This window comes from Agelaius phoeniceus, chromosome 10, assembly GCF_051311805.1.
Source record: "Agelaius phoeniceus isolate bAgePho1 chromosome 10, bAgePho1.hap1, whole genome shotgun sequence".
Taxonomy (NCBI): Eukaryota; Metazoa; Chordata; class Aves; order Passeriformes; family Icteridae; genus Agelaius; species Agelaius phoeniceus.
This window is the reverse complement of record NC_135274.1, coordinates 19,179,517-19,201,549: the sequence shown is the minus strand read 5'-3', so window position 1 is coordinate 19,201,549 and position 22,033 is coordinate 19,179,517. Positions and strand designations below refer to the sequence as shown.

Genomic DNA, 22,033 nt, shown 5'->3' with positions numbered 1-22,033 from the left:
GATATGCAATAGTTAAATTTCTATGAAGTCAATGATGAGATCAGGAATGATTCAGATCAATCACAGTCATGTGAAAGAATTGGAGATACACAATGGGTTTGTGTTTGATATTTTTAGACAGTGAGAAATCTATGATTCTGTGATTCTATAAAATTACACAAGGCACAGCATTGTAGTGGCTTTTCAAGTGAATTTGAATGCCATTTTTAACCCAGTTTTTCTCTTTACAAAAGTTTGGCAAAAGTGTATTCAATGAAGGCACGTTCATAGCACTTTCTTAGGTTTGTTTTTTAAATACTTCTGTCCCAGTCCTACTGTCCATGGAGACTGACTCACTATTAGTGTTCTTCAATGAATCAGGCATTCCCCTCAGGCTGGTGTAAGGAAGTCACCAAGATTTGTAGGGAAGGTAGAAGAGAAAAAGAAACCCTAAATCTTGCTCTTTTTCACTCCTCTGAAGATTCCCAACAGCAAAGTGAGACAAACAAGTTTCACTGTGACCTACAAACTAACTCCGCAGCAATAAGATGTTATTTGGCACCTGGGAGATTTAGAAGAGCAATTAGCTAAACTTTTATGGCGTCCCCTAAGAAATTTTTAAGTTATAAGTGCTTTTGAACTTTTAGCACATCACTTTTCTCACTGTGAGTGTCAGCGCATGACAGACAGAGTTTTCCCAGGTGGCACACTGCGGTGTCAGCGTGCCCGGGGAGCAGCGCCGCGGGCGGGCCGGCTGTTTGCGAGCAGCGGGACAGCCGCCGAGCCGAGCCGGGAGCCCGGGCCGGGCGCGGGGAGCGCAGGGGGCGGAGCCGGTGGCTCCCGGGCCCCGGAGCCCATCTGCTGCCGGGGAGCGCCGTGGCCCGGCCCGTCCCTGCTGCCCGAGGAAGCCAGCGGAGGAGAAAGCGGCTCTGCGGCCCCTTCGGTAGGTGAGGTGCGGGGATCTCTGCTGGGTGTCGTCCCGCTGCCCCTCGCGCTTTCTGAACTAAGAGCAGCCGGGTTCTTGGTGCCTCTGATGGCTAAAGCGAGTGCCGGGTAATTAAAAGTAGCGAAAATATTCCGAATTTCTAAATGCTATTTTTTCCCTTCTCTGCCTGGCTTCAGGGATTGTAAGAGCTGGTCTGTTCAGGGGAGGAGAGTGTCTCACTTCTCCGCGTTTCAGGAATTGCGGTTCCCTGCTTTGGACAAACGAGTTTTCCAACTGCTTTGTTTCCAGGGTTTCGGTGCAGACCGCATCCATTATCGCCGTAGGCGCTTGCCCCTCTCCCGTCCTAAAGAGGGGTCTTGTTGAGGTTTGGGATTTCAAATTCCTGTGATAAAAGACACCCAAACTTCAGTGTAGTTTTGATGTCTGTTCTGCGTAAATTTTAGCAGATTCCCCCCAAACCTCTGATTGTCTGGCAGTCGATTATGTTAAAAAAAAAAAAAAGGCCAGAAAATTTTCAGGCTTTTTGTGGTCCTTTCAGGGTCTTTCTCATGCCCTGAGCCTTGGAGGGAAAACTCGCGGCCGCTCGAGCATTGCGGTGAAACAACCCATTCAAAGGCGCGCCGTTTCCTCCCGCCCCTTGTTCCAGCAGCCCCTCCCGGCTTCCTATTCCTCCAAACTATTTTTTTTTCTGCAGGAAAAGTATGGGTATTTTTTTTTTCTTCCTTCACTGTTCCCACACAAGAAACTCGCAGATCCAGCCGGGAGTTTCTCCGCGCAGCCCTGCGTTGCAACACGGGGACGCGCCCCCGAGAGCGCCGGGGCTGCCGCCCGCCTGCTGAGCGCGGAACGTGGGCACGGAGCTGCCTCCGCCCCGAGCAGTGTTTGGGCACCCCGTAGGAAAAATCGGCAGGAGAAATCACATTAGGGAAAAGAAGGAGAGTGAATGATTTCAAAAAGGGCGTTGACGCGAAGCAAAGCTTGAAAAAAAAAAAAGTATCTTTTTTTTTGTCTTTGCTCTTGGCCAGGCTGCGGAGTTCCGGAGGGGGCAGGCTGGCGGCGGGGGGTGTGCGGGGACGTGTCCGCCGGCTCCCGCCTTTGTTCCCCCGAAGGGGCGCCCGCAGCCGCATGGCTGGAAGCTGCTCCCTGCCTGCCGCCCCTCCCAGGCCGCTCCCGGGCTCCGCGGGTGCTCCGGGGGACGGGGATGGGGGAAGGCGCGGTGGGGAGGATCTCCATCGCTGAGCTGGGGGCTGCGGGGCTGCCGGGAGACGGCAACAGCCAGCGGGGGAAAGCCCGTGGGGACAGCGGGGTGTCCTCCAGCCCGCGACTTTCCCGGTATGTTCCGTTCTCCTGGGTTCCGAAGGTTTCGGGAGAGCTGGGGGATGCCCTCGTTGCCGCGCCGGGAGGCGAGCGCGGGGCAGAGCCGCGGGTTCGGCCGGGCTGGGGGCGGCGGGACCCCAGGAAAGGGAGAACCGCAGGGCCTCATCCGCGCTGCAGGGAGCACAGAAAACACCTGAGCTCTTGGCGGGACAGTAGCTTCGTTAACTGCTTTTGCGTGAGATCTTGGAAGTACCTGAGATGGGAGATGTCGGTGTGGTCAACTACATGGAGTGCAAGACAATGATAAGAAGCCCTGTAACTATCTTGACTCGGCAAGGCAGCGCAGAACTCGGTACGTGCTGCAGCATCCTCAACTCCGAACTACCCAGGCGCATGCCTGAGGATCTCTTAGCAGCAGTGTTGAAACCACCAGTGCAGCTGTTGAAACCTGGTTTGTATGATGCTGTCTTGTTCTCACTTCTCCTCGGTACTTGCATTTCTTCTAGCAGTTGGAAATGCAAAGGGTCTAGAAAATGAACGGATTATTTTTTGAAAGGAAAAATAGCTGCAATCTAAGGGTTTTTTGTTGAATAGGGCAGGAGACAGCCACTGTTGATAACAGCTATGGAATATTCTAGCAGTATTCCAGAAGCGTGGACTGTCACATAGAGCTGTGTGTTGCTCTGGTATTATGGAAGTTACTGGTTGTTTTTCCCAGAACTAGTTTCATAGAAGTCCATCATTTATTATATACAGAAATGTAGTATTGCAGTAAAAATGTGGGCTTTTTTTGCAGGCAAGGGGTTTGGAGTTTGTTTGCTTGTTTTTCTGCTTAGAAATTCTGCTTACTTGTTGTCTTCCACTGAGTGGAACAAAACTGTATCACTTTCTACTTGCTCTAAGATCCCAAATTATTGAGAAACAAACTGGTTGCTCCTGCTGCCCAAAGCAACAGTTGGGACAATCTCTCTGACATCTGGCCAAACTGGAGGAGTGAGTACTGATGCTTGGAATGGTAATTCACCTACAGATTAGAGAGAAGCATGTGGAAAACCCTGCAAGTCATGGCTTATCATTGGAAATGCCAGTGGCTGATGTGTTTGGTGTCACTCTGCACCTACAGTGTTACAGCATCCAGGATGTACTGAGTGTTGCCTCTGCCATGGTTTTATCCCTCTGTGCCTGAATAGTTGTCCAGGTAATCCTCTACCTTGAAGATGTTGATTACTAGAAGTACAGAAGTACTGAGGGGGTTTTGTTGTTGGGAAGTCTCCCTGTGGCATTGCTGTTACTGCAGTGGGTCTGGCTGGGACTTGGGACTGGCAGAAAGAGGTGGAGGGAACCAGAACATGATGGATGAGCACTGCACTACTGTGATGGATGAGCATTGCAGTACCAGCTCTTCCTTCCACATGGCACTTGCAGAGTTTAGTCAGATACCTTCCTTAGCTTTAGTCAGATACCTTCCTAGGATGTGCACATCTCAAGCAGACCTCAGTAATAACTAATCTTTAAATTCCTGTGGAAAGCAGCATGGCCTACCTCTGTCAGATTGGTCAGAAGTGAAAGCAGGATTTTTCTCTGATAAAGGAGACATATATTTGTATTCTTTGCATCATTTGGGAGATTGTGGTCCAGATCCTGAACTGAGATCTGTGAATTCCTGAGTCTTCAGACACTGAAATAACAGTAATGGATACTAGAGGTTCCACTCTATCATAGGTTTTCCATGTAGGACATTTGTCCCTGGCAGCAAAGGGGAGAATGCTGTGGAAGGATCTTTGAAAGATGACACTTGACTTAAATTTTATAGTCAATAGGGAAACCACCACCATGCATGGACGTAGGATGATGACATGCCTTGATTTGGGAGTTGCAATGTTTTAGAATGAACCTGTCCCAGTCCTGAAGTTTACTTGTTGCTTGGCTGGCTGTGTAGCCTGATCTTCAACTCAGAATTGTGGCTTGGACATGCTGTGGCTGCTACATGCCCAAATAACTCAGAAAATATAACAGATCCCAAGGATGCTTAAACAACCTGCAAACAGATGACCTCAGAAGAAGGGAATGTTGTTGTAAGCAAAAGCAACTTAGTTGGCAGGGCTGTAAAAGTGGGACATACATGTACACACTGCAAGGACCACAGGCTGTAGGATTTCCTGCCTTGGCTTTCTGCAAAGCAGTTTCATGAGGTCAAGGTTGACTGTCTGGTACCAACTCCAGATTTCTGAATGTAGTTTAAAGCTTGAATAAAAAATGGTCCCTCAGAACTCCCAGGAATGTTGCCATGCTCTGAAGGTTCATGATCACCTTTCAGGTGCAGCAGCTCAACCTCACCAACTCCAGTGAGGCAGGAAGTTGGGAATAAAGAACATCTTTTGTCAACGAGCATATGGTTGGAGGTGCTTTGGGACATGGCAGCAAAGGAAGGGATTTATTTGGTCCTATGCATTTAGAGCTAAGGAAAGTTTCTTCAAACTGAACATGCTGTTGGTCTGCTAAGACTGCTCACATTTCTTCTCCCATTATATCCTGCATCATTTGTTTCTTCCAGTCTCATCTCCACTAAGACCTGAGGAGGCTTGTCAGACAGAACAGACCTTTTGTCTTAGGGCAGAAAACTTAGTTTTTCTTACTTTAAACTGCTACTCATCAGTAGCAGTTCACGAACAGGGCTGCAGCCCTGTGCCCTCAGCCCTCGATTAGCTGTGTTTTTGTAAGGAATATGAAACAGGCAAAGGAAGGATGAACTTTCTGCTACTTGACTTAGTTAACTAAAGGATGCTTAGTCTTTAACACTGCACTGTGCACCAGACTGTGCAATCCATGTGTTTTACTGTTAAAGCCACACAAAGCACTTTCACACAAAGTGCTTTCTTCCTTGTAACTTTCCTGACTTTTCAGTAACATATTTAGTCACTACATTTTTAGTAGGAAGGCTTCTAGTAGGTAACAAGTGCAGCAAAGGTACCATACCTATGACTAATTGTTTGCTGAGGTTCCAGCTGCTTTGTCAGCTAGCCCTGAGTAAAGTCCTGTGGTAATTACAAATACTGGCTTTCTAGTGCATTGTTCTCCAAGTTCAACTTTCTAGAACGATCAGGCTTCTTTAGCGACATCTTTGCTTTTTGTTCTTAAGTCATCCCTGCCTTGCAAGCCTCTGCTCCCATCTGTGTAGCTTCCTTCTGCAGTCCACAGACTGGTGTTTTGTGGATCTCTCTCACTGAATTGCATTTGTAGTTTCTACTTAACTCCGTTCCACTAAACTGTCCTCACAGCAGCTCCTAATCAGGTGCTGTGTGTAGACAGGTGCTGTAGGTAGTTTGTTACATTCTTGGCCTTATATTAATCTTGCAAAGAAGTGTGTATGTGTATATACACACATATGTACAACAGACATGTATTTTTATATATGTAAAAATATTATTTTACTGGCTCTTGATGTTATTGACTAATGTCATCTATTATCCCTTCTCCTAAGCTGAAACAAACACTTCTGCTTAAATGCAAATGCACTAGTTCCTTCATTTAATTTACAAAGACTGTTACCTCGGAGAAATCTCACTCCTTATTAAACACATTGGGAGTGTTTAGCAGCTCCTTTGTTTGACTTTTCTTATCTGATTTGCATCTTGAGAACTCTTTGGTTAGCCCTCCGTTTTGTGGCTTGTTGTGGCTGCTTGTTAGCAGCTGTCAGGGAGGGCACTTGAGCCATGATGAGCTGGAACTGCAGGATGCTGTTCCTGGGCAGCTGCAGCTCTGTGTTCCTCCTAAGTGCATGGGGTGGGCAAGGAGGGGTGCTTTGCTTTGCTTTGCTTTGCTTTGCTTTTCTGCCATGAGCCTGTGCTCGTCCCGCTCCCCGTATTTAATAACAACTAAGAGCAGGCAAGTATCTCCTGTTCAATCCCTGCCCTTGTTGCATTGCAGAAGAGGCTGTATAAAAGCCAAAATTCTCCTTAGTTCCCACAGAAGTAGGAGAGGACTAATGGAATTCATCCCACCCTGTTTGCAGACAGGCTTAAACAAAGCCTTGCACCGCTATTATCCCAGCCAATCTGCAGCTCCTTTGTATATGCTGATGGTTCTCGATCCACATTATCCTAAAATCTTAAATGCTTACGTCTTTCTGGCTGGCTTGAGGCAATCATGGACACCCCGAATATGCATGTAGATGCCTTCAATACTGAATCTGTTTTTAAATTTTCAAAGAACGATCACTTTGTTATGTGAAATATTTGACTGTCTTGAAAACTTTAAAATGTGCAAACCACGTAAGAACCTTGAAATTATGTAATCATACAAAAAATTGAAATGAAACATTTCACTACTGAACTGATGGAATAGGATAGCTGGATAGGTGAATCCAGATGTCATAGAAGTGTTAAATCAGTGGTGAAGCGTTATCCTTTCTGGTCTTTTTTGGTGGCCAGCTCCTCAAGTACACGTATAATAGCAAAACTTTGTTTATATAACCTTCTCCCCTAACTGACAGCCCCTTCCCAAGAAGTGCGATTTTTTAATACAAATAGAAATTAGAGAACATGAACCTTACAGGTTTGGATAGTGCTTGTTTGTTTAGGAGTTTGGTTACTCAAACTATCTCCCGTGCCTCTTTCTTCAGTTTCAATGTTACAACTATTTCGGGCTATTCTTTGGTCTGTGAAAACTGTGAATGCATTCAGAATTGAAGGCTGAGAAAGTTGGAGAAATGGACAGTCTGATGTGTTCCTATTTCTAGATAGAGATTTGCCTCGAGTTAGAGTGACTCTTTAGTTGAATTTAAGGTGCTGTTTATGTAACTTTAATTTTAAAGTAGTTAAAAATGTAAGTTCTTTAACTTCTGCTAGTATATATTGAATGACTGGTACTTCATGCTTTTATAGAAAATGTGTGTGTGTGTGTGTGTGTGTATAGTATATATAAACTTCACATTTACACAGCATCTGCAGAGTTGTATCAAATTACTGCTGAGCTACCCCAAATGGTAATTAATCTCTCAAGAAAATAACTGCAGTACAAATGCTAAACAAGAAATGAATGTGTGATCGGACAAATAGATGCATTTCCTATGAATGAAAGAAGACAACTCGCTAGATGGGATTATGCAAGAAGCAGACAGGGTCATTAACAACCTTCCTCTTCCCTCAGCCTCAAGCAGAATACAGCATTTCTCTCTTTCTGCCCTAAGTGCTGGTGGTAGCTATGCACAGCAGTGAATGGGAGGGGGTGAGGATGAACAAGAGCAGGCTCTGTTCAGAGCCAAAGAACAGTGGGCAATGACTGTCTCTTCTTAAGTGCATGTAGGTCTGTGGGTGTACAGAAAGATGGAGTGGCTTGGGCAATATTTGCTCTTGGTGATCTCAAGAGGAGGCCTCTGAAGTGTTGTGGTAGTGGCAGCTCTACTGCATTCATGGGAGGGAATGAGCCATTAGGGGTCATCTTAAAGAGGTTCTTTTCCTCATTATCATTAATCAGAAAGTTCATTTTTTATAATTAATTTTATATGCACATGCATCCTTAGGTGTTGATAGAAGTATTGTTTTTCTCCACAGAGCAGCTTCCTTTCTACACTGATCCTATAGTTTAAATTACCAGACCCATGTGCATAAGTGCATGGTGGATTCAGTGCAGTGTTGGACCTTGTGCTTGCTGGGTGTGTGCATGTGGTGGGGAAAACATGGCCTTGAAACTGCAGACCTGGATACCTCCCTGACAACCAGCTATGTTCCTGGTTGATGGAAGAGTTTTTAGTTGGTTCTACTGAAAGGATCTTAGGATGGGAATGCAGCACTAGTGTTCTGCAACCCAGCTTCCTCAAATTCTTGTGGAAGTGCTTTGCAGGTTACAAGCAAACCTGAAGATTTGTCTCCCTGGGTTCTACTTGTAGGTTTGGGAAAAGATTTGAAGCAGAAGAGTGATGCAGGACTCATGCTCAGTTGTCTATAGAGCATAAATGGTGTCTGCATGGTAAATCAGCAAGAGACTTGGCTGAGCTGAATGAGCCATGCTTAAGAGAGCAGCTGGGATGATTTGGGAAGTCTTGATGGGATGACACTGTGCTGGTGGACTCAAGAGTTCACCTCTGGTCTGTGCTAACTTCAGTGCAGAACAGGGAGAGTTAATCTAAAGAGCACTAAGAAAACCCACCAGCTCCCACAACCTTCAAGTTAACCAGCATATTTGACATTTTTAATTCCAACATGTTTTATCATCACTGGTCTAACTAAAGGAGAAAAACACAATAATTTGGCACAAAACACTCTGCATCCTAATCTAAAACTGAACTTAAAAATTCTAATTTGTCTGTCTTCCTGCCTCAATGCCTACATTGTAGTGGCACATGCAACATCCAAGCTCTTGCTGCAGTGTGGGACATCCATTTGGAGTTTGATGCTGAATTAGGTTAATAGGCTACAGTATTTTCTGAGGAAGAGGGATAGACTGGGAAGCAGATCTTAAAACCTAGAAATGGCCATGGTACAATGGTGTTAGCCTTTGGTTCAAATAAGCCCTTCACACACTTTCTGAGTCACTGCATTATTTTTAAGTATTCTTACTGGGCAAAAGAAAGGTTTCTGAGAGGCCCCTAGAAAGGCAGCTTGAACTAGTCTTACAGTTAGTTGTGTCAGTCTGAAATTTGACTTCCTCTTTTAGTTTCGTGGCTAGCATGGAAAAAGTCTGCTTCAGATAGATGTTCAGCTTGATCTTCTGTTCCTGCAGACTGGAACAGAAATCACCTTGGGTTTGTGGGGAAAATAGGCAGGAAATAACATCTCTAAACCAAGTTGCAAATAAATATTTGAATGGGCTTACTTAAAACAGGCACCTGAAAAAAATTATTGATTAGGTGGGGTCCTGATGTTGTAGCTCTTCAACTGGAACATGCTATGAAACAGGGACATTCAGTATTAATGCCTAACTAGGGAATTTTTAATTTATTATCTTCCAGTGTTGAGTTTATACTGGACCCTTAACTGCTTGATATTTCACAATTGCTTTCTCCAGTATGGCAAAAATCGTTTTCTTCAATGTTCAGCTCAAAGCGTGCCATGTTTAATGGGATGTCCTTGCAAGATTGTCTGCAATCCACTTTTGTAAGGAGGTGGATACACTAATGTGGGACAGAAAGTAGTGGTGAGCCCTTTGTAATGCCTCTTGTGGTCCTTGCTCACTTTTGCAGGCAAGCTGTGTTTATAATATCCTGGGAGTAAGTGATATTATAATCACTAGAAAATTCATTGCACCACTTGCACAGATAAGACTCCAAATATGAAGAGAAATGATCTACTGTAAGATGGAGAGGGAGGTGACTCTCCAGAGGCTATAGTAATGGGGTAACATTAACAGCTGCAGTTAGCGTGCTCTACCCCTTTGCTACCTCTTTCTCTTGGTGCATGGGAGTAGAAAGGAATGTGTGCCAGAGTCATGTCTTTAAATGCTGGCACTGTGAAAGTGAACTTACATAAATTCAGACTGCTGCTTAGTGCATCATTAGAGCTCACTGCTGCCAAAACAGATGTTGTAGGTTGTAAAATAGGTGCCACTACACCCTTTGTAGCTGAGTCTCAAGAGTTCTGACTTGTCTGTGTGGAAGTTGAGTGCTTAACTTAGTCCCTCCTCTCAGAACTGAGGACATGTGGCCTCAGTCATGTCATTGACAGAGAGAAACTTCAGAATATTATCCTTACTGTCAGTGAAAGAACAGGCTCTTTTTACCTCATCTGCTGCATGTCAAGCAAAAAAAATTCATGTTGGTGCTTGTGCATTTTATGCAAAATCCCTTGAACTAAATGACTCATGTTTTGGAGACTCATTCTGGAAAATGCTGTCCTTCTTTCTAGCTTGTATGGGGAAGAGTCTGCAGTGGATATGGGAGGTTAAAACAACTGAGAACTGCAGGCTAATGTAGACTGATGCTTGAAAGATGTGGTCCTGCTCCTCTCCTGCCATCTCCGTAGTGGCTGTTTTGGACAACTGCTCTTGATAAAGGCCATTTAAGAAGGCAAATCTGTCATTTCTGGCAGATGTCTCCATTTACATTGGTTTGTAGCAGCTGGGAAGTTTCAATTCATTTTAGGGGAAATCATTTCTCTTTTTCCACCCAATAGTGGAAAGTTAGAAGAAATAATTCTCTTTTTTTCCACCCAATAGTTACAGTAAGTGCAAAACCTCTGTAGAAACTAAACCTCTATTGGCAATTAGCTGCTTCCTGGCAGTGCTAAGCATTTACAACCTGTTTCTGCTTCCAGCCCTGAAGGAATTGAACTGCTTTACTCAACTGCCATCTAAAGCTTTGCCATCCTTTTAATTTCTCTGCCAGCATTGCTCAGCCATTGCAAGTTTTAGCCATCAGTGAGAATCAGCAATTTGGCACAGCTTCAAAAGGCTCATTTTTCTAGGTGGTGTTATAGTTATTCTGATACAGAACTTCCCTGGACAAAGTGCTGTGCTTCAATGCCCATTGTTTTTAAAAAGGGGATTCCTCTTGACCGAGCAATTTCAGGATCATTTAAGGAGTTTGTGTTTTGGAAAGTGTTGGATGTTTACCTTCATGGAAAGTCAGGTATCTGTTCAACCTGAGAAGTCCTCAACACATACACAAGGAGCATGTAAGAATACTGCTGTACCATCCCAGGAAACTGTACCCTGAGTAGGAGCTGCAGGCACACTCAAGAGCTTGCAGGTGAAGCCTGCATTGGAAGTCACAGCAGATGGGTTATATGTTCTTGAAACAAAATTTGCAAAGCTACCATCAGTCATTGCTGCATTATGTTCCTTATTGATGCAACATCTGTGACCTGATCCTAAACTTTTCATAGATCTTTGGAGCACAGGACTGTTTTTTTTGATGTTAATTCCATTGCCATTGTGACCATGTTTTCCTAAATACTTGCCTGAATTGGCTTCCATTTCTCAACAGTTCGAACAGAACAAGGTGTAACAGGGGAAGTCTTTACATTTTTGAAATTATTTTCTTTGCAGGCTGTTTGTGACTTTTCATCTTGGTGCTTGCAAACTATGTAGGAAGGCAGCCTCAGCTAAGCAACTTACTGCATTTTTTTTCCTAATGTGACCATCTGTCACTATGCCAGGAAGTCACAGAAGTGCCAGGAACTGTTCTTCATTTTGTGGCACAGCTCACATAAAAGAAGAACCTGAAGATTAATATATAAATGCTTAATATATAAGAAGTTTTAAAAAAATGGGAAATGAAGAAGGAGGACATAGGCTTGGGAAGAGATGACAGATAACATGACTTGTGAAGACATGTCAGCAACAGAAAAACCATCAGAGGAATCTGGGTTAATAATCTTGTAGCTAAAGCTGTAGGCAGCAAAGTCCATTCAGGCTTTGCCCCCATTTACTTAGACAGGTACTTTCGTCATCTTCAATTACTCAATCATCATGAAAAATCTTGATAAACTTGTGTTTGATGGCTTATTTGATGAGTGAACTTGACTAGACTTCCTTTGGACTTTGGGTGTAAACAGTACATAATACTAGAGATGGGAGAGTTCAATTTCATGGGAATTATAACTATTTAAATTGCTTCAAACACAGAAAAAAAGGTTTTGAATTCTACTTCACAAATAAAACTCTGAAACATAACATAGCCCCTTTCTAAACAGATTTTGAAAGCTTCAAGAAAATCCAACCCACTCTTTTCAGGATTACATCCTTACACTAGGCTTGACACATCTCTCTGAATTTAAAGCCAGGCAGTGATAATCTTGGCCCATGCAGCTTTAACTGCAACGTATCTGCCTCTGTCACCTCTGTGGCTGGGCACATTCCTTTAGTGCCATAGAAGTGGTGTTGCAGCTTAGAGGACATCTCATGTCACATCTGACATCAGGATGGAGCAAGCAGGATGGAGTGCAGCTGAAACAGGAGCTGAAACACATCTCTACAATGTGCCTTCTAACCTGGGCATCCAGTGTCAAACAAGCTGATAGGGAGTAGCTCGTGTGACAGAACTATCCTGACCTTAAAGCAAAAACATGTCCTAGGGCTTCAAAGTTTCTGTGGTACCAGAGCCTGGCAGTAGCCTTAGAATTGCAAAGTATGAAAGCATTAGACACAATGTTACATCTGGTTCTACAAAAGAAAACCCTGGAGTCCTATTGTGCACTTAGGTTAGGCACAGCCTGACCTCAATTAGCCATTTTCTGATATTTCCTTCAGGGATTCAGCAGGTGGCTTTCGGGAGATAAGAGGATGGGAAGAGCTGAATTTGGATTATTGAGCAACTATATAAACTCCAGAGCTGTTGCAAGCTGTGGAAAGTTGGTGTGGTAAGGATGAGAGGGCAGAGTGACTGTGAGGCTGTCCCCAAAAGCCAAGGACAAAACATGGACATAGAAAGCAGCAGCTTTTCAGATTAATTCTGTTTGGAACTAGGTAACATTTGAGGCTTTCAGTCTTTCTGGTAATCTTCTGAACTTTACCCAGAGTTGCTGATATGAAAGGGCCAGCTGCTACAAGTTGATTGTAAAAAGTGGCTCTAGTTAAGATAGTGTTTCCTGGTATATCCTGATAAAGCTACTTGTGACCTGAACTAATCTACTGTCCTAGGTGGGAAGAGTGAAAAATAACTACATATTATGATCTTTGTCCTAAAATACATGTCATGCCAGGATGTGGTGTATTGAAGCCCAGCTTGTGTATGGTACCGCATGACAAAATTTGTAGCTGAGAGTTTTGAGATGGTCTCTCTGGGCAGTCTTAGTTGGTCTCTTAGGTTTACGTTTTTATTAGGGTGGTGTTAGTTGGAAAAAAATCTGCACGTTGGATGTCTTTTGTGTAATTGTTGTGTCCTCATTCTTCTTGTGAGGGTCTGTGCCTCTGGTGTCTCATGTCTAGGGTGTCTTTATTTCTCTTTAGGATGTGTTTTGTCTGTCTCTCCTTAGTTGACTTTCCAAAACTGTTCTACTTCTATCCTGAAATAAATTTCATACTGACTTTTTTCAAAAGTCAAAGTAGGTCCCTAAGGATTTGCTTTTCCATAGTGGTCACTCTACAAACCAGTAGTTTGTAAGTCGCAAACTCGAGTTTGCAAGTCAAACTATGCCAGCTCCTCTTTCACCCTAGAATATATTCCAGATGCAAAACACAGAACTCTAACAGTTGCTACAATGAGTCATGCTTGTGGAAGTATTGAAAGGTTAAATAACAAACTCTTTTAGCAAAGACAAGATTGCTACAGGGTGGCAAAAGCCTGCAGCACTTGCAACTGGGGGAAATACCACAGCCTGTTCTAATCTTAAATCTGCCGGAAAGAAGGGCAGTTACAGGAACTGTGTATGGATCCGTGGTTCTTACAATCTTTCTCCAATGTTAGAGTGGATCTAACAGCTTTCAAGCCACAAGCAAGAAAAAGCACAACAAGAGGAAAAACATATTAATTATGGTCAGAAAAATGACTGTCAAGCACAGTTTTATCTCTGTTCCGTGGTGTTTCCTTATGCTACACATTGATGAGCTGGATTGCTTTCTTTTCCTGGAATGATGAAATTTGAATAGCAGCAAATAGCACCTGTGGTGTCTCAACCTGTTTTCCGGTTAAGGGAAGGACAACATGACTAAGTCCAAAGGCTGGGTCTTGTAAATGGACTATAAAAATTTCTAACAATCAAAGAGACTCTACCTGTGCATTTGTAACTTCAGTGCACATCTCCATGCTTTTTTGGAGGGAGATGGGCAAGTGGGTACAGACCTTCTTAAATTTCATCAGTATTGCTCATCTATAATTGCATTTTAAAGTTTTACCTGAGAGGTATTTTTCTGAGGAGAATTCTGAACAACTTTTGTTTACTAATGGTTCATCTAATTCCACTGAACTAGAACAAGGAAATGGCAACCAGACTGTTCCAGCCCTTAGCCAGTTAATTTTATGGCTTTTTTTTTTCCTTATAGGAAAAGTTTAAGTTCTCTTTCCAGCATCTCTGACTTCAGGAAAGGGTGCTAGGGAGCAGAAAACTGAGTCTACGCATGCCCCTTGTCCCCTGCTACCTGCTCCATATTTAAAGCTATTTCCATGATGTGTTTTGTGGTGGATTTTTTGGTGGGTGTGTAGGTTTGGTTTGAGTGTGTTTGGTGGTTTTGGTTTTTGTCTGGAGACTGGTTTTTTCCCTAGTGGGGAATAACTGTCATGTAGGTTAGTTTCACTGCTAGCTTGCAGTGACCATGTCCTTTTTATCTGTGGTGTTGACTGTTGACTCCTTTTACCAGATGACATTGGCAATTGCAGACTGTTTCCCGAACTTCTTATCCAAGTGTAATCTAAAAAAGTTTTATTTTGGTGATGAGTATCCCTGTGTTTACCAAGGTAAACTTTGCTTCAGGTGGTTAAATAGATTGCTTTGTGCCTCTTTTACCTTCAGTCCTCTGCTTTAAGTTTATCATGGTGGCAGTGAACAACCTGACTACCTGGTAGCTTCAGACCTACTCCGTCAAAAGGAACCACCAAAAGTTGAGATTTCTATAACACTCCAGCTTCTCTGACCCCCTGTGCTTCATCTGAAACAAGAGTAAGCTTTGCAATAGTGTTCTATTGTAAAGTTGCTGAGTTTATAACTCTGAGGTGCATTGTTTAACTTCATGTTTCCAAAATAAAAAGGGTTTAAACTGATACTATAAAAAGCGCTGACTGACTTTTATTCACCAAACTGCCCATACAGCTTTTCTGTTATGCATTACAATCTGCAATCCTCGGGTACACCAATGCATGGTTTCCATTTTGAGCAGCTGGTCCTTTTCTTGGAGCACCACAAAATTGCCCCAGGTATTCTTATCACTGTATACTCTGTTGTGTTCTCATCATGCTATTCTGGTTGCAAGACTTCAGATGGCTAAAAGAGTCTCAAAATATTTGTGTTGCACATAACTTTTGACTTGAAAGTGATAGCTTGTGTTCTCTTGCTTCTGGGGTTGTTTCCATGCAACAAGTGCTTAGTTTGTGGGATGTCATTCCTTATGGTGCTAGTCCTACACTTCTTGCTTGACAGCTATTTTTGGCTTTTTATGGGATGAACAAGTAGTTGCTACTTCAGGCTGCTCTTGTTTATCATACAGCAGAGACAACTCCGGCTACAAGAACCAAATTTTAATGTGCAGGGCAAGAAGGCTGAACTTGGGCAGCTTTTTGTGCTTTGGATTCTTCACTTAAACCTTTGCCGGTAGCAGAGACAGTAGCGCTGTAAGTGTGAGCAGTGTCGAGAGGTGTACCTGTGGCAGGGGTGCCTAACGGGAGAGCAGTGAGTCTGTGTGTCTGTCCGTGTGTCCCAGTGACTCGAGTGGTCAAAGGTGTGGGAATACATGCAGGGCCTGTGTGTCTACGTGTCAGTCTGTGCGTCCCAGTAACTCGGGTGCCTGAAGGTGCGGGCCAGGCAAAGCCAGTGTGTGTCTGTGTGTGTCTGTGTGTCAGTCCGTGTGCCCCCTAGCCGGGGTGCCCAAAGGTGCGGGCACACATGCAGAGCCTGTGTGTCAGTGTCCGTGTGTCAGTCCGTGTGTCCCCCAGCTCGGGTGCCCGAAGGTGCGGGCACACATGCAGAGCCTGTGTGTCAGTGTCCGTGTGTCAGTCCGTGTGCCCCCCAGCTCGGGTGCCCGAAGGTGCGGGCACACATGCAGGGCCTGTGTGTCAGTGTCCGTGTGTCAGTCCGTGTGCCCCCTAGCTCGGGTGCCCGAAGGTGCGGGCACACATGCAGAGCCTGTGTGTCAGTGTCCGTGTGTCAGTCCGTGTGCCCCCCAGCTCGGGTGCCCGAAGGTGCGGGCACACATGCAGAGCCTGTGTGTCTGTGTCTGTGTGTCAGTCCGTGTGTCCCCCTAGCTGGGGTGCCCGGAGCGGCCTGGCGCTAACGGCCGCCGCGGGCTGGCGGCGCCTCGCGCCCCTCAGCCGTTGGGCCCAACGGCCGCTCCCCTCAGGCCAGCGGGGTCGGGCGGAGTGGCGGGGCCGGCCTGGGCCTTCGCGGGCACCGAGGTGCGGGACGGGACCATCGCGGCGCCCCCAGGGCTGATGGGGAAGGAGCGGCGCGGACAAGGGGGTGGCGGGGCGGGGACACGGAACGCGGCCGGGCGGGATCCCGAGCGCTGGCCCGGCCCTCGCTGGCCGGGAGCAGTCGCAGGCTCCGCCTAGCTCCGGGCTCAGCAGATGCCAGCCCAAAAGACAATTTGTAAACCCGGCCGTTTGTAGCGCGCGGCGCTCTCCGGGCTTAGAAGAATTTTAAGAGATTGTCATCTGCCGGCTAACGATACTGGGAGTTTCTAAGAAAGAGGTTTCTGTGTCAGTCTCATCTCTCACTCACTTGGCCTCCACAAGCTTGCTCCGGGCACTGACCGCCTCTGACTCGCTGCCAGTCGGCTCTTTTTTTGTTATTTTGAGGAGTGGGACAGACGTGTGTATGCGGGTGGTGATGGGCAGTGACTGAGAAGTCAACTAATTTCCATGACCAAACCTAAAACTAAATGTGTTAATAACAGCTCACTTAAAATTTTTTCCTCTTCCCCTTCAGAATTGGCAGGTGTTCATCTTCATGAAGGAAAGAAACACTAGAACTTCAGACTAGAGCTGTAGTGTTTGCTTCAAGATGCCCCAAAGAGAAAATACTTATCTGCAAGTCTCTTCTTTCAAAACTCCCTGTGTTCTTTCAATCAAAGAAAAACGTATTTTGAGAAAGATGACTTGTGAAGTCTGTGAACAAAGCTGTCTTCACAAGGATACTGAATGAAAGACATCATGCCTTACAAGGGACACTGGTCTTGAAGGGTGACACTGTGCTCTTAAAGTAAAACACAGGCACTGTAAAAACACTGATCCTGAACAACAATAAGGATTATAAAAACTGCATCAGAATGTTTGTTAGTCCCAGAAGAGTCAGAAAATGCCATTTTTTGCAGCTATGTGCCACTTGCTTCATACTGTGTCTCATGATTTTTTGGGTACCGTTTGATAATCAAATTGTGAGCCATATGAAGTCCTATTCCTACAGATACCTCATAAATAGCTACCATTTTGTGAATGACAGCCTGTCTATCAGCAGGGATAACCTGAACAGGGTATCAAGCTACCAGTACTTGATCAACCACAGAGAGAAATGTCAGCAGCAGGATGTCCTTCTCCTACTGTTTGTGAAGTCTTCTCCTGAAAACCGTTATCGAAGGGATGCAATCAGACAAACTTGGGGAGATGAGAAGTATGTTCGTTCTCAACTTAATGCCAACATTAAAACCCTTTTTGCTTTAGGACGACCAACACACCATCTGCAGAAAACACAGCAGCAAAGAGAACTTGAGCTCGAAGACCAGAAATACCAGGATTTGATTCAGCAAGACTTCTTGGATACTTTTCACAATCTCACTCTTAAATTGCTTTTGCAGTTTAGCTGGGTGAATGCCTACTGTCCTCATGCCAGGTTCATTATGTCTGCAGATGATGACATATTTATCCATATGCCAAATCTCATTGCTTATCTCCAAAGCCTCACACAAATGGGTGCTCAAGATCTCTGGATTGGTCGTGTCCATCGCGGATCCCCTCCCGTAAGAGACAGGAGGAGCAAATACTATGTTCCATATGAAATGTACCAGTGGCCCTCTTACCCTGACTACACAGCAGGAGCTGCATATGTAATATCAAATGATGTAGCAGCTAAAGTCTATGAGGCTTCATTGACTCTGAATACAAGACTTTATATAGATGATGTTTTCATGGGTCTCTGTGCCAATAAAATGGGAATTGTACCACAATATCATGTATTTTTTTCTGGGGAAGGAAAGGCTCCATATCATCCCTGCATTTATAACAAGATGATGACATCTCATGGACACGTAGATGATCTTCGCCAGCTCTGGAAGCAGGCTACAGATCCCAAAGTTAAAAAGATTACTTCAGGGATTTGGGGTAGAATGTACTGCAGACTAGTCAATATTGTGCTTCTCTGTAAACTGTACTATGTGGACACGTATCCTTGTTCAGCTGCATTTTCTTAATACTTGAATATCTGCATTGAAGATCCACTGAGCCAAGACAGAGAAACAACATTTTAGGTGTTTATCCAAAATGTATGTAAACATGGAAAGAGGTAAAATTTACACATGAATACTTGGGGTGGGCAGAGGGAGAGTAAGAAGATGGTCCCAGGGTCCCAGGTTCTGTTCAGAGACTTATTGGAATAACTCTCCTGTTGTATTTGTACTTTTTACATTGTAGCCTGTTCTTTTACACTCTTCAAGCAATACAAGTCTGGATTATAAGTGAACTATAACAGACTTGACTTCTAGACTTTGAAATGCTTGTTGAAAATACCTGTTTCTTTGAACTTGTCAATAAGTCTTGTTGGTTTTTATAAAAGCTATGTGAACTAAGGCATGTGGCAAAAAACTCCCTGTTATATCAGAATGGAGTAAACCTTTCAAAGCATGAGGAAAGTGGAACTTCTGACTTGATGAATGAGACTATCACAGTCGTTTAAGGTAGTGTAAACTCTCTACAAATATTCACCATTTCTCAGTGCTTCATATGAAGTCAGTCTGGATCTGCACAGCTGAGAAATAGTGAGTGCTAGAAGTGAAGACCTGCCATAATTGTTTTCTCAAAGCTGCCTAAATCTTTGAAATAGGGAAACAGTATTTGGATGCCCTCTGACTTGGTGGTTAAATAACAAAGGAACCCCCTTTAGAACCTGAAGCTACAGAAATCAAATACCACTCATGTGACTGGTTGGGCTAATATTTCTCTGTCTTCCAAAGACTGAATCAGCACGTTTAAAAAGTCCAATCTTTAACAAGGAAATAAGTTAAGTTAGTTTTCTTCTAATAATGCTTCTGTTTTCCAGTATTCTAGAGGTGAAAAGCAAGCAGAAGTCCCCGGGAATGTTACTTAGAGCTAGGTAAAGACTTAAAGACTTAAAAAAACCAAAATTTCATGCTTGTACTAACAGAGAGGGAGGATATTTTCTGTACAAACTTTGACTTTGCATTGAAGGGATAGGGAGATGGTGATTCACACAAACTCAGTACACAAATCATAATAACTAAAATATTTCTCCTGAAGTCAAAGTTGTCTTTAAAATTTCAGGGTTGTTGGTGTCCACAAACTCCTGTACCTTAAATATATCTCAATGTTAATATCACTTGCAAAGGAACAAGACGCCTGTGCTTTGTAAGCCAAAACAGAGCTAAGTAATCTGCAAACTGCAGCCCTTATGAGTTGTCCTGTGGTGCCATTCAGATACTGCAGAGACCCAGAGCTGTAGGCTGCCTGCAGTCCTTGCACAGCTCAGTCATGGTGCTTCCACAGACTCTCAGGACAGATATCTTAGTTGCTCATTGCCAAACCTGTGGCAGCTGTACAGGACTGGCTAGTTTGAAGCTGTGAGTAGCAAAGTTGGTGTAACTAACTGCTACTGCTCTTGGAGCCATGCTGCAGGTTTTCTGGTTTGAATGGATAATGGCATCTGTCAGTGCAGACAGAATCCAGGAGGGAGCTTGCTGACTGTTCTCTAAGCTGCTCAGATGGAGGGTAGGTAGTTACTGGAACTAAGTCAAACATGTAACTTTCTATCATTGGTTTTGCAGAAGGAAGATAATAAGATTCCTAACTGGTCCCAAATGTTGGGCATATAAAGAGCTGACAAAGAAATCATTTATCAGTGTCAGAACAACCGACGAGTATAACAGCTATACTTCAGAAGGAACAAATCTCATTTCTTTCTTGCCTAAACAAATGGATAATAGTACTGGGGATGTAGATCTTTTATAACCTGTTGCATACAGAGAAAATAAATACACATATAGAGAAAATATTGTACATTGAAGGAAAGCTGCTTAATCAGATTTCTGACTTCTTGTGAGCCATTTAAATCAACAAAGCTGCACAGAAAAACTGCACTGCTAAAAAGACACCCTGTTCACTGAAGGGAAAGAGGGTCTTCATATGCAGTAGGCAACCAAAATGTGCTAGTAAGACTATAGTCTTCCAGCATACCTACGTGTTGGGATTTGTTTTCACTCATACATGCAAAAGTAAGGTAATCTGTAAGTAGCTTTAACTAGCTAACAACTAAAATGCTGCTTAAATGTAGTTGCCATTATCTGAAAATCACCATTTTGACCATTGCAATACTTTGTTTTACAGTTGGTTTGAGCTTTGTTTGGATTGTTTCTTAATCTTAAAAGGGCCTTGGTATTTGTAGTATGCATTTTCTTTTGCTGCAGTGAAAAGAAGTTGCTTGTTGAATAAAAAGGAAAGCATGAAGGCACTCCTTTCAAAAAGTAGAAGAGACATAGAAAACTTCATATTTTCTGGTTCTAAACACAATTGAAGATTTGTACACTTCCATCAGGAATCTTTTTTAACAATAGTCTCAGTGCTCCAATGCAGGGCTGATAGGTTTTACTTCAAATAAAACTGTATCAGCCTGAATGGTCACTCCTCATTAAGAGTTTGACATTGTTGCACAGCATATTTAATGCTATTTTTTTTATCTGTTTGTTTGGTTTGCATCAGTTTCCCTTTGATATTACTAATTTTTATACAAAGTATTCAATATTTATTCTTAAACTTTACTCTGTATCACAGAAAGACAGTTGTTTTGTAAAATTTGTTTTGAATAAACAGACTTATTTCTTTTAAAAAAACCTAAGAATACAGAAAAGGTAAATATCTCTTGTTGCTTTCTTTGTAACTGACTGGATCAGTTCTGATACTTTTAAGTGTTGTTCTGAATTCCCTTTTACAAGAGGACTTCAAACTGCCCCTCTTTCCCCACCCCCACCTCCAGTGTGTGCAAAAAGCAAAATTGGTGTTCCCAAGAAAAGAGAGAGCTCACAAATTTGTTTACCAAGCTTCTAGGTCTAAAGTTGCATAAAGTTGCCAGGTATTAGAAGCTGAACCTGTTGTTAATGTTATAATTTCTATGTTCTCTTCAGGCAGCCATTCCCCTGGAGATGTGTATCTGTCTACACAAGATTTCAGATCATACTTTGCACCTTTGGAAAAGTAGCTGATGGTCTTGGGACCAGACATGGTATTTTCATAGGGTATAATTAAATTCAGATAATTATGATTTGTTTGTCTCTCCAATTTGTCTGACTTAGTGTATCAAGTTAGAGTTTTTACAAATGGAGTCATTTGCATCAGGTAACTCCAGTGTATAAGACAAGGGCATAACTAAAGCATTAATTATCTAAATGATAGTGAAGAAGAGAACAAAGGAAATGAAGTCAGGATTGTGGCATTTGGCTTCTTGTGGGGGGGGGTTTCTTGTGGGTTTTTTGTTTTCTGGGGTTTTTTTAATTGTTCCCTTTGGCCTAGAAACTGCAGTTCAGCTAAAACTGGGTTTGCTTGATACTTTTTGTTGAAATAAATCATTTAAGTATCTGGTGCTTTAGAATGCATTGTTAATAATCTTTTTCTCAAGCTTTTGCAGAAACCTGAGCTTGCAGTTAAGAAACCCAGAAGCCCCTGAGAGGTATATAGTCAAATGTGAATATTCTGAACATTATGAGAGGATCTTTTAACAGCAGGTGTTTTTTGTAAATACATGCAAGACTTATTCTAATGACTTCTTTTCTCACATCTTGTAATTAATGCTTCTAAGAGAAAAAACCTGCAAAAAAGCCCCAACATGAACAAAAGATAACTCTTATTTGCTTTTTCATCTGATAGACTTGGTATAAATGCATGGCTGTAGGCATTTCAGTGATTTCATTATTACTAATTATTTATTAATCTTGGTGAACTTTAAAGAGGAGGTAGAGAATGTACTACAAATGCTTCAGTTTGCATTCTAA

General features: G+C 43.2%; 2 protein-coding genes across 8 annotated transcripts in view; one reads left to right on the top strand and one right to left on the bottom strand.

Annotated features, from left to right (window-relative positions):
• Positions 1-22,033, bottom strand: part of MCF2L2 (MCF.2 cell line derived transforming sequence-like 2) — a 152,917-nt gene that overhangs the window by 56,857 nt on the left and 74,027 nt on the right. The window lies entirely within an intron of this gene.
• B3GNT5 (UDP-GlcNAc:betaGal beta-1,3-N-acetylglucosaminyltransferase 5) lies at positions 791-21,700 on the top strand. Of its 3 annotated transcripts, XR_008534806.2 has the most exons (3): positions 791-922; positions 16,753-18,301; positions 21,170-21,700. XR_008534806.2 is itself a non-coding variant. In XM_054639097.2 (2 exons), the coding sequence occupies exon 2, from the start codon at positions 17,093-17,095 to the stop codon at positions 18,227-18,229; it is 1,137 nt and encodes a 378-aa protein (XP_054495072.1). In that variant the 5' UTR covers positions 791-922; positions 16,753-17,092; the 3' UTR covers positions 18,230-21,130. The 3 variants fall into 3 exon arrangements, 2 of the variants coding, with proteins under 2 accessions (XP_054495072.1, XP_077040205.1); XM_054639097.2 differs by lacking the exon at positions 21,170-21,700 and having other exon boundaries at positions 16,753-21,130; XM_077184090.1 differs by lacking the exons at positions 791-922; positions 21,170-21,700 and adding an exon at positions 2,207-2,257 and having other exon boundaries at positions 16,753-21,130.